Raw genomic sequence first — 13473 nt, 5'->3', positions numbered from 1 at the left:
TGTCCTTTGCTCTTGCCTTTTCCTCCACATCAAGGGCTATAATCAGATCCTCGGTGGAGATCTCTTCCCTCTTGTGTTTCAGGCTAGTGGCAAAATCCCTCCATGATGCAGGAAGTTTGGCAATAATACCCGCTGCCACAAACCTATCAGGCAGGACACAACCCAAACTTGCGATCTCCCCAACTAGAAGTTGTATCTCATGTGCCTATGCAACTATCGACTTTGCAGCATCCATGCTGTAGTCATAGAATTGCTCACAGGTATAAAGCAAGCGACCAGATTCAGAGACCACAAATTTGCGCTCAAGTGCATCCCACAACTCTGTAGGGTTTGTGTAATTCATATACAAATCGTACAACTGATTTGATAACAAGGTCAATATGCAACCGAGTGCAGTGTCTCTTGCACTCCCAAAGTTGGCATTTTGATCAACCGTGAATGGCATCTGTGGATGGATTACCCACCACAGTCCCAACGACATGAGCCAAAACTTGACCCTAGTCTGCTATCTACGGAAGTTCATGCCACCAGCAAACCTCTCAGGTTTCATTGCATCTGAAGCATCAGCCATTGCTGAATAAGAATTAACGCAATAAGGTTTCTGTATTGTTGATAATATGCGCAAAATTCTAATTCCAAATTCTATACAATGGCCCACAAACTATAACAGATGAACAAACTTCTAACCCTAGAAGCAAGCAACAATACCAAAAATCCATCAGGTTCATCAAGAACTCACAGTCGGGTTGATGAAGGGATGAAATTGACGATGTGTCGATTCGCTGCCGTGCAGATCGTAGATGAAGCAATGCAGAGCGGTCGTGCAGGTGCACTGCCCAGAAACCTTATTGCCGTCCCTTGTGCGAGCTTCACGACAGCAGAGGCTTGGAGATACCACTCACCCTCCACCCTTGTGCACGCTAAGGAGAAGGGCCGGCGAGATCCGGCAGCATAGCACACAAAACAGTGATATGGATGGATGGAGAAGAAAATGTGAGAGTTGTCTTCCTCAAAGCCTGGACGTCTCCAGGATTTATATGGAATTGGCTGCTCTCTTGGAGCCGTTTCCTCTCATAAATTGCTCACTAATTGGCTGCCTCTATAACTGGCCAATTACTCTCAGGATAAGGCATTGATCACGATTAAAAGGGCTGATTATGACATTGATCACAATTAAAAGGGAGAGCAACAAAAAAGACTTGCTATTTTGTGCTGCCACGCCACGCCACGGTCGCGCGTCGCAAGTCACAAGTCACGCGGATATTCACGCAAAAAATACACGAATACGCACGCGTGAGTGTGTGTGAATATAGCAAAGTATACTCTCTCTTTCTCATTTTTCTCTATTTCAAAGAGGGGAGAGAACTCTATTATTTAAGTTGATCTATATCCCCTTGCCTTGACAATATGGGACTAAACCTTCTTGCTTTGTGTTCTCATGAATGGGCTTTATATGGGCCACATTCCAACAGTATTTTTCAAGAATGTTTGTGGCCCTACGACCTTGTGTGGATGGTTTTCTAATGGGATACCGGCCATATCTTGGGGTAGACTCTACTCACTTGACTGGAAAGTACAGTGGACAACTAGCTGCTGCAACAACCATATATGGGCATACTAGATGTATCTAGTGGCATATGGGATTTTTGACAAGGAATCAAATGCTAACTGGAATTGTAACCACAACAGTGAGCAGAAGATTCAACTTCAATATTTGCCATGTTACCCCATTGTAATTTGGGCACTTGTAGTAAGATCTGCCTCGATTCCTCTTGTTAGTGCAAATGCCTCCAATGACCATCAAACCACACCGCGGGCATTGCACTGGAGGGAGGAGCGCACTGGTTCTAGCCAAAGATGAAAACCTTGACCTCCCTGCCATGGCATTGGGGAGCACCGGGCCAGCTGCGCTGCCGCTGCTAGCTGGAGATGGGCAGGCGGGCGGGAATGGATCGGGATTTGCTGTGACTGGCAGTGGCAGATCGAGATTGATGGGCTAATCGATGCAAGGAGAAGGGAATTAAGAAGGGGATCGATAGAAGGGAGAACGAAGAAGAGGGTTGATGGTTTTTCATTCAGATGGAACAAAGCAGGGGCAAAATGGTCCAACTTTCATTTAGTAATGCCCAATTTTGACAGAATGGTAGATTTCTAAACGACATGATCTTTCGATGGTATTTAAGTGTACCAGCTCAGTTCAATGGTAGATTTCTAAAAAGCGATCTTTTGATGTCACCAAACCAATTTTTCCAACTGAATATGGCATCATCATACAGCCTCATTGAGCACATGGCCTATGAGCTCGGCCATCTTCTTCACGACCTCTACACATCACGCCTCCAAACCGACGATGGTGGCGCTGCCACCACTTCAACGAGAGAGATTGAGAGGGGAGGGAGGGAAGTGGCTGACGATTAGGGGAAAAGGGATGAGGGTTGGGTTATGGCACCAGGGGAAATATTACACCAACCATCGCAGCAATGGAAAGGAGCAGGAGCTCGGTCGCACCGCCATAGATCTTGAAGTTGCCAAAGCCAGCAGGATGAAGAGAAGAGAGAAAGGACACGTCTGCCCCCGATTAAGTGGTGAAAATGGCACACGAGTAAAAAAGAGTGGAGGACCGGATAGAAAATTTTTGAAGTCACTAGGTATGATGGCATTTGCTGGAATGGTGACAAAAAGTTAAATATCTCATGCATGATGCATGCTATAAAAGTTGGAAAGACTCCACCTAAAATAAGAAAATCTGCCGTGGATCCATTGTAGGTGACGGTTTTCCATGTTTATAACGTTCATTCGTTGTATCTATCTACGTAACCTAATCATGGTTAAGGAAATTTTTTATTTGATTTGTCGCATCTACATGATTGAGTTATTTTTGGGTGCCTAATAACACCTGCCAGTACAGCTGTTGATGGTACCACACGCAGCGGCCAGCAGGGAGTGAGCTGAGCTGCCGGTATTTTCACATGGGCGCCGCAGTGCCATCTGGACCGTCAACTGCAAGATCGGACGGCTCGCTGCCCCGCTGGGCCGTCCCTCTCCCTCTATAGAACCCAGCCGCATGCAGGCCTCCATTTCGAACGGATCGGGAGCAAGGCAGAAGCGAGGAAGGAAGCTTCAGCCCGCACCAGCCACCGACCCCATTTCCGCCGCCGTTCCCCGTCGCTGCCCCTGCCTCTCGGTATCCCACTCGCCCGCTCCAGCCTCGATTCACCTCGCCTCCTTGCCCTGATGGCATGATCTGTGCCGTGTCTCGTGAGCAGTTGGATGAGATCTACTCGCGAGATCCCATCCAATCCTTGCGCCCGTGCGTCCGCTGTTGATCGGTATCCGCGGATCTGTTTGCTGCTAGGTGCTAGTGTGATCGATCCGTAGGGTCCTCGCGCCCCTCGCTTAGGGCGATGGCCGTTTGGTACGGCTTTTTCAGAGAGAGAGAGAGAGAGATGTAGATCCGTTGCGCATTATGGTCCTCGTGTTGTGCCTTTGGATAATGATGGCATGCGTGATCGATTTGTGAGGTTGCATGTTGGTTCTTGGTTGGACTCAGTTGCCTAGTTCATTGGATCAGTGGATGCATATCTCCCGTGAATCCCTGATGATGCCCGTTTTCATATGAGCTTGTAGATCTTGTACTTGGTGATCTTTCTTCGACTAATAGAATGTAGGTACTTAGGTTCTTCCCTGCTGTTTGCGATAATTGGCTGTATGATTTGTGACCAAGTATAAATATAGAATTGGCTGAAAAATTTTCCCCTTGATGAACAATCCAGTTAGCTTAACGTTTGGTGCTTACTGGAGGTTTCATTTTGCCTTTAGAATGTTAGGGCTTCTTGTTTTCTTGACTAAAGTCTAAAACATGTATCTCAGATATTTCCTTAAGTAAGTTTCTGTCTCTGTCTATCTAAAATATATCAGTTTATCTAGAAGACGGGGTACTTAGATACTTAGCTAAGATCATTGCCAAGCTTCAATGGTCATCTGCTTGCAGTACTGAAAATTAAATTGAGTTGTATTCTATCTATCTAAACTTCTCTACTTTATTTGGGGAGAATGAGGTCCTTCATTGTGCCTTATCAATCTTCAGTGACAGATCCAAATAAGTTTAGATACTTTCAGTATTTGCATACAGTATGAAAATTGAATTGAGTTGTATTGTTCCTTTTGTCACTCTCAATACAATTCATGTTAGAATCATACTTTATTTCTGGTTTATATCATTGCAGAGTCTGTCTTTGTCAACAGTCAAGATGAGTCGTGGTGGTAGTGCCGGTGGTGGTCAAAGTTCTCTGGGTTACCTCTTTGGTGGCGGTGAGGCACCGCCACCAAAGCCAGCAGTGGCACCAGCTGCACCAGCTGCACCAGCTGCGAGTGCTCCACCTGGCGAGAAACCAGCTGCTGCAAAGGCTGAAGTGTCCAAGCAGATTCCAGCTGGGATTGCCAGCCAAACCAATAATTATCACAGAGCTGATGGGCAGAATACTGGCAACTTCCTTACGGTATGCTATGTTCCATTTTTTTCACTTGGAATTTACCTTTTCTTTATCACTGTCATCATCTGTTTTTATGGTTAACAGTGATATAACACTTCGGGGATATTTAGCTGGGGTAATACCATGTTTCAAGAAAATAGTATGGCTCAGTAACCAGATGATATATTAATTACTTCTTTGATTGCACTAAAATCAAATTATCTGATGATTTTTTGGCCCTGTGCAGAAGATCTTGAGTATTATTAGCATTACGGAAGTCTGTGTACAGTTGGCACATAATATATTTGATTTTCTAACCCACTAGAATCATATGGATCAAATAAGTTATTCCAATCACCTTTTTTTTGCTTTCCAAAGTTTACTGAGTATCAATTGTTGTGGGGGGTGTTGACCTGTTGTGCTGTGTTTTGAGGTATCAAATGTTTGGATTCTATTTGTGCACAAACTATTTAATTTGCGGAACGCTCATTTTATTATGAATCTTTAGTTTTGAATATTGCAATGGGGTTCCTAATTTGATATGCCTTCATGGGTGTTGAATGTCCTTGTGAAACAGCTCGACTATATATGTTTTTATGCTTACGTGCCTACATTATCCAATCAAATTCTACATCATGACAGAATTATGGGAATCTTGAATACAGGAAGTTCTGTTTGGTTGTTAATGGAAAGATGTCCGCACATTGACCTGTTCTTCACCCCCCTTTTCTATTTACTGGCATACAATTTTATGATGTCCCAGCACCCCAAAGACCAAAACCTATTTATTCACCGCGAATTATGCTATGAAACTGAAGATTGCTGATTCCTGAGCCTGACTAACGTTCTCCGTGTTATTAAAATGATGTTTACAGGACCGTCCTTCAACCAAGGTCCATGCTGCTCCAGGTGGTGGCTCTTCCCTGGGCTACCTGTTTGGTGGAAACTGATGCTGGTGCTCACCAAGTTATCCGCCGCGTTATCTGAATTGGGAACAACCGTTGTTGTTGTTTTACGCATGTATCATGGCCAGTGCTAATGATTTCTGTGGCAAACCTCCCGCTTGGGCCCATAAACCTGTCGCTTAATTTCAAGGCAAATCGTATGCCTGAACCTTGATAAGTCATCGTGTACTGAGTTCTATTTTGTTTACACCCTGTGTGATGGTATGGTTGGTTGCCGCCCACTGGATCACTTCTGCATTTCGATGTGTGATGGTATAATTTGTTGTGCATTGCCCAACCGACCAGTGCAGTGGAGTATATCATGCCAGTAGGATGAGTCAGCGTGAAGCCCTGGATGCTATGGCTCTGGCTTCTGTTAAGTATTTTTGCAACGAGGAATGACTTGCTCGGGTATTTGCAGGTTGTCGACTGCTATACTACCAGCAGTTGGAATTGTGCGGGCGAGAGCACTAGTGATAAAAGGTGGTGGAGTAACACTGGACTCCCGCACGTGAAGCACCGCCGCTAAGAAGCAGGACGACCTACCCTGTCGCTGCTGCCCGTCCGGCCGCATTGATGTCCCCGCCGTAGCCACGGCACCACCAAATAGAAGAAGCCCTAGGACGTCCCTCCCACCACACGACCAACGTGCCTCTTGCAACTTCGACTTCACCCTCCACCAAGTTCTTGCATCTTCCTCTCGCTAGGGCTGTCAATTGGATCTGTGGGTTTGGGTACCTGTGAGTTTTGGACCTGACAGGTTCAAGTTTGGGTCATAATTTTTGCTCATGGGTCTGCAGAGTCGGGTATCTGAATTAGGTTAGGCTCGGGTTTTGTATTTCGCCCACAGATGTTCACGGGTCACTTGGTAGATGCATATGCATTGCATTGCAGTCTAGCCCACCGCATTGCATTGTAGCCTGGCCCAACTGAAAAACCTTACTTAGCTTTGGTCCCGTGTCCCGGTCGTTGCACGCCCGCATAGTGCACCCAACCCTAGCCATCGCTGCTCCTGTTGTCTGGCCTAGCCTCCGAACGCTGTGCTGCCCCACCCCATCGCTCCACTGCCCCGCCGCTACCATGGCCCAGTTGGCGCACGGCGTCACCCTATTGCTCCCGCCATTTGGACACCCCGCCACTCTCATCACCTGGTCATGCCACGCCACCACCCCATCGTCTCGCCCCGCCGATTCCCCACCCCGCCATTGTCGCAATGCCGTCCCTCGACAACCGTCACACTATATGATCTAGGTTACCAACTAGATGGGGTGAATAGACTGTTTCAAAACTAATAGCTTAGCGATCAAATAAAACTTGTAGAATTTAAACTGGAGATCACTAGATCAACATAAAACAACTATAACTATATAAAGATTTGCAATCAATCATAGAGTGACATGTAACAATTTATATTCTAGGAAGATAAATTGCATGAATGTAAATAGCATTAGAAATGACACACCAATTTTATTTCGTGGTATCGATGATTTGTCGATCACCCATAATCCATGTTGAGGTGTGTTCAAGCTTCTAACCGCTCTTTTATGAAGTATGCAATTCTCACCACAACAAAAGGTCACACCGAGCAACTTGCTCTTAAGTCGGAATAAATCAATGAACTACTCAATATCCTTGATTCTAATAGAGTAGCACTTAACTGCTTCGGTGAGGCGTGCTCAAAACCTCTCACAATCACCACCGTGGTTATTTCACAAACTTCTTTGAAGGGCTCAACGATGCAACCACTTCTAAGCTATCTAGAATGCGGTAACCTTCAAGAGTAACAAGTCAACAATGCTTACTTAAAAGATCACTAGTGTCACAAAGCTTAACCGCTACAATACAATGCACTAGATGCTTACACACTCTCAAATATGTAACCACTAAGCCAGGAGAGGGAGAGAAGGAAGTCAAGTACTCAAGAGTTTAGAAATGAAATGCTAGTTTACCCCTTTGAACCAGTGAGGGGTCTATTTATAACTCACAACTCGAAATATGGTCATTACCTAAGGTCTGACTTCTCCACGCACCTGACAGTTAAACCGTAGTTCATCTGGCAGTCAGACCGTCACTAATCTAACGGCTATAAAAGTGTAATAATGACTCTAACATCGATGAATAAATGACTTGTTGGTTAGATCGCCACTAATCTCGGTTAGACTGTGAGCCTTGAACAGAATATCAGAACTCTCTATTCCTTGGCAGTCAGACCGGCAAGCCTCGGCGGTCAGACCGCTAGCCGGAGCAAAGAATCCAAACTCTATGATCCCTTGGTGGTCAGATTGGAACACCTCACGGTCAGACCTTGACTTAGGAATTTAGAAAATTTTTGCATTGTTTATACAACAGTCAGACTGGCCACATCTAGTGGCCAGACCGCCACTACACAGAACACTCTCAAAAGTGGTTTTTCTGGTTCTCGAACTAAATGCCTCATTCTAGATGACATGCAAGTTTGAGCAATTATGACACTTTGATATCACAAGTAAATGTACATCAACCTCTCTTAATAGTACGATCATTTCTCTTCTCTAATTACTATTCACCAGCAAAAGAAAATACTCTATATTTTATACCTTTGTCTTGAGCTAGTCATTTGTATATTCCACATATGTTTCTTAGGACTAACCTTTTTCATAACTTAATTAGACATGTTAGTCCACGATTACATATTGTTATTAATTATCAAAACACGAATTAGGGGACTAGATGCTTCAAGCTCCCTATTTTTGGTAATTGATGATAATCATACTAAGGCCCCATTTGGAACCGCTACTGGCCAGCTTATCGTGAATAAGTAGGAGAAAGGTGCCCAACGGTGCGATTCTTCCTAGCTTCTAGCAGGCGCGATTTTGGCCGACGCCCCTCTTTACACATGAACACAGAATCGGCCATGAACCTACTTCTGTGGTAAGCTGCATCGCAATTTTGAAAGTCTTCCTACAGTTCGGGGGTAATTAACCGCAATTACCATTCACTTACCCCTTCTATCGTTCCTCTCCCGATGCCCCTGTCTCTCATTCGCATCGTTCCTATAATACCCATAATTTTTTTAGTATATATTATAACATGTTTTTTCAGCAAATCACATAGATTATAATAACATGATTTGCTAGCATTCTCTTTGCATTTCAAAAAAAAAAAAAAAAAACAGAAAGGACAAACTTATCATGTGTTTCTCGTATCTTAGAGACAAAGGAAGAAGACACTGGGATAAAGATTAACTGAAGCTGGGAAGTACACTAGCCATCATGAGTACATGACATTGCATTGCATGTGGCCACATATGCACAAAAATTGGTTTCTCCCAAACCAATTAAATAAATCTTGCTAGCTATTGCTTGGCTGAGAGAGAGCCAGCAGACTGACTACAGTAAAGGACCTACAAACCTACTAGCTCTTAGGTTCACCTGCATGTACCGAAAGGTCACCCTTTCATTTTCTCAAGCATGAGATAACCTGGACAGGTCCTTTGCTTCCTATAAATAGTGGTTGTGGCCATGTTTAAGAGGGCATGCCACATTAAAAATCAAGTTGTTCTATGCGAAAAGCAAAGATCATAGGAGTAAGAGGTAGCTCAGTGTTGGCCGACTGCTGTGTAGAGCAGGCAAGCAGATCACCCTAGTATCTTGTACTCACTTCTTGCTCTTAATTTTTATAACGGCATGAGTTGATTTATAGTACAAATTATATGTTGTTTTATTTTATTTTACCTTGTAAAATGCTGGTGTTATGATAACAAATATATTGTACCGATCACAGTTCAGGTGTGGGACTGTCTGAGTTCTCCAAAGAGAACGACTCTTATACAGAACAGAGTAATCAATTATGGATCCGTAGGAGCGACCGATACTAGTAAGTCAAGGTTGTTGTTACTTGTGGGATTAAGGGCTCAGCTCTGCTGGGACTTAGGTTCCAGTAGAGACTGCTGATGTTGGAGTACCCCTCATAAGAGGTTAAAAGTGTGAAATTTCACCCCTGTGACTCTCAGGTTGGGAAGCTTGAAGTCATGTGTAACACCAGAGTTTTACTAGAAAATAACCCTTGTGAAATAATCTATTATTTTTGTATGTCTGTTTGCTGAGTGTGAATTATCATACTCACCTTTGTTTTAATCTAAATTGTTTTGCAACTGGGAGCAGTGATGTTCATGCCACCGTACCAATGTCAGTGCATGAAGATGAGCCATAGATGTAGCCAATGAGAGGGAAATAAATCCATCTAGTAGCTGATATGTTTTCCATTTTTTTTTAATTTTTTAGCTTCTGCAATATCAGATGTAATGAATAAAGTACTTTTAGAGGAGTTATCGATGTAATAAAATTTGAATTTCTGTTTAAGCCTTACATGTTTTTTATATAAACATGTGGCAAGTGTCACTACTGGACCCTATGTCGGGGTGTGATAGTTCCTCTCCCGACACGAGGCTCCTCCACCCTCCATTGATGCCACGACGGCCGGCTCGCATCCGCATGTTCTACCACCACCTCCTCCTTGAACTCCTGCTCTGGTCCACCGTGGGACGGCCGAATCCCCACCTCCATCCGAGATCCATAGTTTCGACCACTGAATTTGCATCTTTGACCAAGATCCACAGCTCCAGCCGCCTGGGACTGCCGGATCCACAGTTTGGTGACGGTCTTCCTCTCTCAAATGACCCCGGTTCCCCCCACGCAGAGGTACTCTATATCCACGTCGGCCGGATCTCTGAACTGTGAATTGTTGGATTAAGCTTTGTTGATTTTAGTACCTAATCTGCTACGTGCTGCATCGCTGGTTGTGGCCTGGCTTTTTTAAGCTATGATTGTTTCTTGTTACTTGTTAATGATCACAACTATGCTTAATCTCTCCTGTTCAATTTTGCAGAAGGGGCCAACTGTGAGTAACCTGTGTGAGGTGTACAAAGATAGGTATTATCGATTGGAGTGGTGCGCGAAATTGTATCATCTATACACGTAGCATAGGTCATAGCATTTGTGTTGTTTGTTAGTCATATCATTGTAGAGTGGAGTAAACAGCCAAATGTCCGTTGTGTTAAGCTTGAAGCTTTGTAGATTGACACAAAGAAGATACAGTGAAAGATTATTTTCTAGCCATTTTGCTGAACACCTAGTATGGACCTTGTATGGATGGTATGTTGTCACAATTGATTTCAGATATGCACATGTTCAGACAAATGTAGAGATGCACATTCGGATAGACAATCTGTGATTTGGGGATTTTTTTTTGTTTGTTCACAAATGTTGGATCTGTGATCGTTATTTCCTGCCATTTGTGATCAATAGCCAATAAAGAAGAGTGTTGCTCATTTTGATTCTATTGAGTTCGATTTGAGTTAGTAGCTTCAAGGCCTCTCTATAAATGTTCTATAAATTGCGTGTTCTATGAATTGTGTGTTCTAAATGTTTAGAGTTTTAATCGGTTCAAAAAATTTCAGAGAGAATGAGATATTTCATCTCCCTAAAAAAATTGTTTGAAATTATTCATATTACAATGTTCTTATGTTTAAATGCAAAAATTTAATAAAAATAATATCATATATATGACTATTCAGATGCCAGACGAGTTCATACGATGCAGGGGCATAATAGTCATTAAATACTCAGGACAAATAATCTCCTAAAAAAATAAGGGTTGCCAAACAGCCAACTTTTCTAGTCAACAACTTCTCAGAAAAACTCCTAAAAAAAACTATCTCAAATAGGGCCTAAGAAGTGATGTAATTTTAGAACAGGGCCAACTTTTAGTATAAAGCAAAAACAAGACTCGAATGCGAGTTTTCATAGCAAGAATTTAAGAATATAAAATTAAGTAGAGATAATTGTTATCAGAATGCATGGTAAGGTAAGCTTCCTCTACATATCGCATGGGTGAACTGTCATTGACGAGATCCAAGCACGGATATTCCTTGTCTCCCCTTTCCAAATCTCGCCACCAAATCGCAAAATTCACCACCCAAACCAAACCATGTATTGCGCCAAATCGATCACTCTGCCATCTTCTCCCTAGGCTCGGCCGAGGAGTGGTCTCTGCCACCCTTCTGGCCAAGCCTCGCCACCGATGATCTCCCAAGAGGCGGTCGTTGCTGACGGGTTGGGAGGTTCCACTGATAACATATTTGAATGTTTAGTAAGCGCACTTTCAGCTTTTATGTTTTTTTTTCCCGATAGACATATGTCTCCAACCAAATACATATTTTTATGCATGCCTTACTAGGCATGAATCATAGGAATCTTATGTACCACTTTTTCTAAGATGTGGAGCTCATTACATGAACCAAACAGACCCTCGTCAATGCCTTGGACACTCGATTTGCCGTGGTCCAACTTTTAGTGCCATTGAACACTTGTTTTTTCTTTGTACGCACCATATCCCCTCTAGGACTCCCTCACCCCATCGCCACCTAATGCGCCACCCCTCATCGGCTTCGGTGAACCACTCGGTAAGCCTGAGCTCCCATCCTTGCCACATAGCTTCCTTCCTCCACCAGCTAAACTGTCTCTGATGGATGGTTGATTAGTCACCCTGCCTCAATCCTACTCACCGATGATCATTCACCGCCCCGCGCACCAACGGTCGTCATAGCCAGGTAGGCCTGCTGCCGTGGGCATTCCTCCAAAGCCTACCGGCGCCCGATGCAAGGTCAAAAATCAAGTGACGAAGAGACTTGAATCACTTGAGTGAAGTTTAGCAATTCCTTAATTTTTTTACACTACTAGTAATTCACTTTGCTACCATTGTCGCGCCTAGCTCTTGCCTCCGTCCTGGCCTGTAGGTTCTTTGTACTGGTACGTTGTACCTCCGTGGTATTTCAGTCGCCTGCTTTTGGGTCGCTGACAGGCTAGCCGCTTTGTCTTCCCACCTGTTGGGGGCCCACCTGTCATAGGGTTGCGGGAGGCGCGCCTATGCAGCAACATGCTCAGATAACAGCAGCCATTTAATCTGATTAAGGGCCTATTTAGAGAGAGCGTGACTTCTTAAGCTTCTGACTAGCCGAGGAAGCGATTGTGATTTAAATTTTGGTTGTGAGTTTTTATAATAAACTTTTAGCTTTTCAGCATATCCAAAAACCAGAAAAGTCAGCTAGAACCTGCTTCTCAGTTTTTAGTTCATTTCAGCCACAGTCGCTTCCTCAGCTAGCCAGAAGCCGACTGTTTGGATAGCTTCTAGCTTATTTCATGGAAAAACTGAAAAAAAAGCCTAGGTGAATATGATTCATTCAATCTCTAATGGCAAAGCTGTACTACTTAAAAAAAATATAGTGATTCTCGTACCTTCATGTGTCATGCCCTCCTCAGATTCTATCCCGCAGCTGCAAATGTCACTTACTTGCCCCTTCACTTGTCCGTCCACCTCTTGAGCCGCCGTCTAGTGAGGGGTGGACCTCCTTGATTCAAGGGCATTAAGTTGAATGCCTAAATTTTCTAGCAAATAATTAAGTAAATGTATGCACATTTGATATATGTATAGGTATACAATCAATTTGCCTGACCATGTTTATTTGCTTAAACTTGCTCAATTTTATCATATCAACTTCTCAAATATGTATTTGATGCATCTTTGTTACCAACTTAGATTCTTTATTAAAGATATGCGCACAGATAAAATATTTAGAAAGATGAAAAATCTTGGAAGCTTTCAATTATGTTTGTTAAAAGAGATAAGAGTATCATGTATTTTATTATTTACAAGCTTTTTAAGTTGGTGTTAGAATCTTCTTAAGTTGGTGTTAGTTTTTTCGTAGCAATTAGTTTTTCTGTAGCAACCGCTAGTGTTGAGAAAGTACTTTCAACAATAAATTAGGTAAAGAATAAGCTAAGAAATAAAATAGAAGATTAATTATTGAATGACTGTATGATTGAGCGCTAGTTTTTCAGGCAAATTATGAACGGGATCATGATATTGCGTATCCAATCCCTGAAGAAGTGCATAGTTAAAATCATACTAGTTATTATATAATTTATATAATTATTCGAGTTTATCTCTAACATGAATACTTTATATTATATTACAGAGTTTAATAGTGTGAATATTTTCTTTTCTATTTAATACTCTAT

The 13473-nt window shown here is 43.0% G+C and overlaps 1 protein-coding gene across 1 annotated transcript; it reads left to right on the top strand.

The window, feature by feature from the left end:
* Positions 1-3032: 3032 nt before the first annotated feature.
* LOC133912701 (protein SPIRAL1-like 1) lies at positions 3033-5624 on the top strand. Its single transcript, XM_062355561.1, has 3 exons — positions 3033-3184; positions 4227-4499; positions 5348-5624. The coding sequence occupies exons 1-3, from the start codon at positions 3065-3067 to the stop codon at positions 5420-5422; spliced, it is 468 nt and encodes a 155-aa protein (XP_062211545.1). The 5' UTR covers positions 3033-3064; the 3' UTR covers positions 5423-5624.
* The last annotated feature ends 7849 nt before the right edge of the window (positions 5625-13473 follow it).

Source organism: Phragmites australis, chromosome 3, assembly GCF_958298935.1.
Source record: "Phragmites australis chromosome 3, lpPhrAust1.1, whole genome shotgun sequence".
NCBI lineage: Eukaryota > Viridiplantae > Streptophyta > Magnoliopsida > Poales > Poaceae > Phragmites > Phragmites australis.
This window is presented reverse-complemented; position numbering and strand designations above follow the sequence as displayed.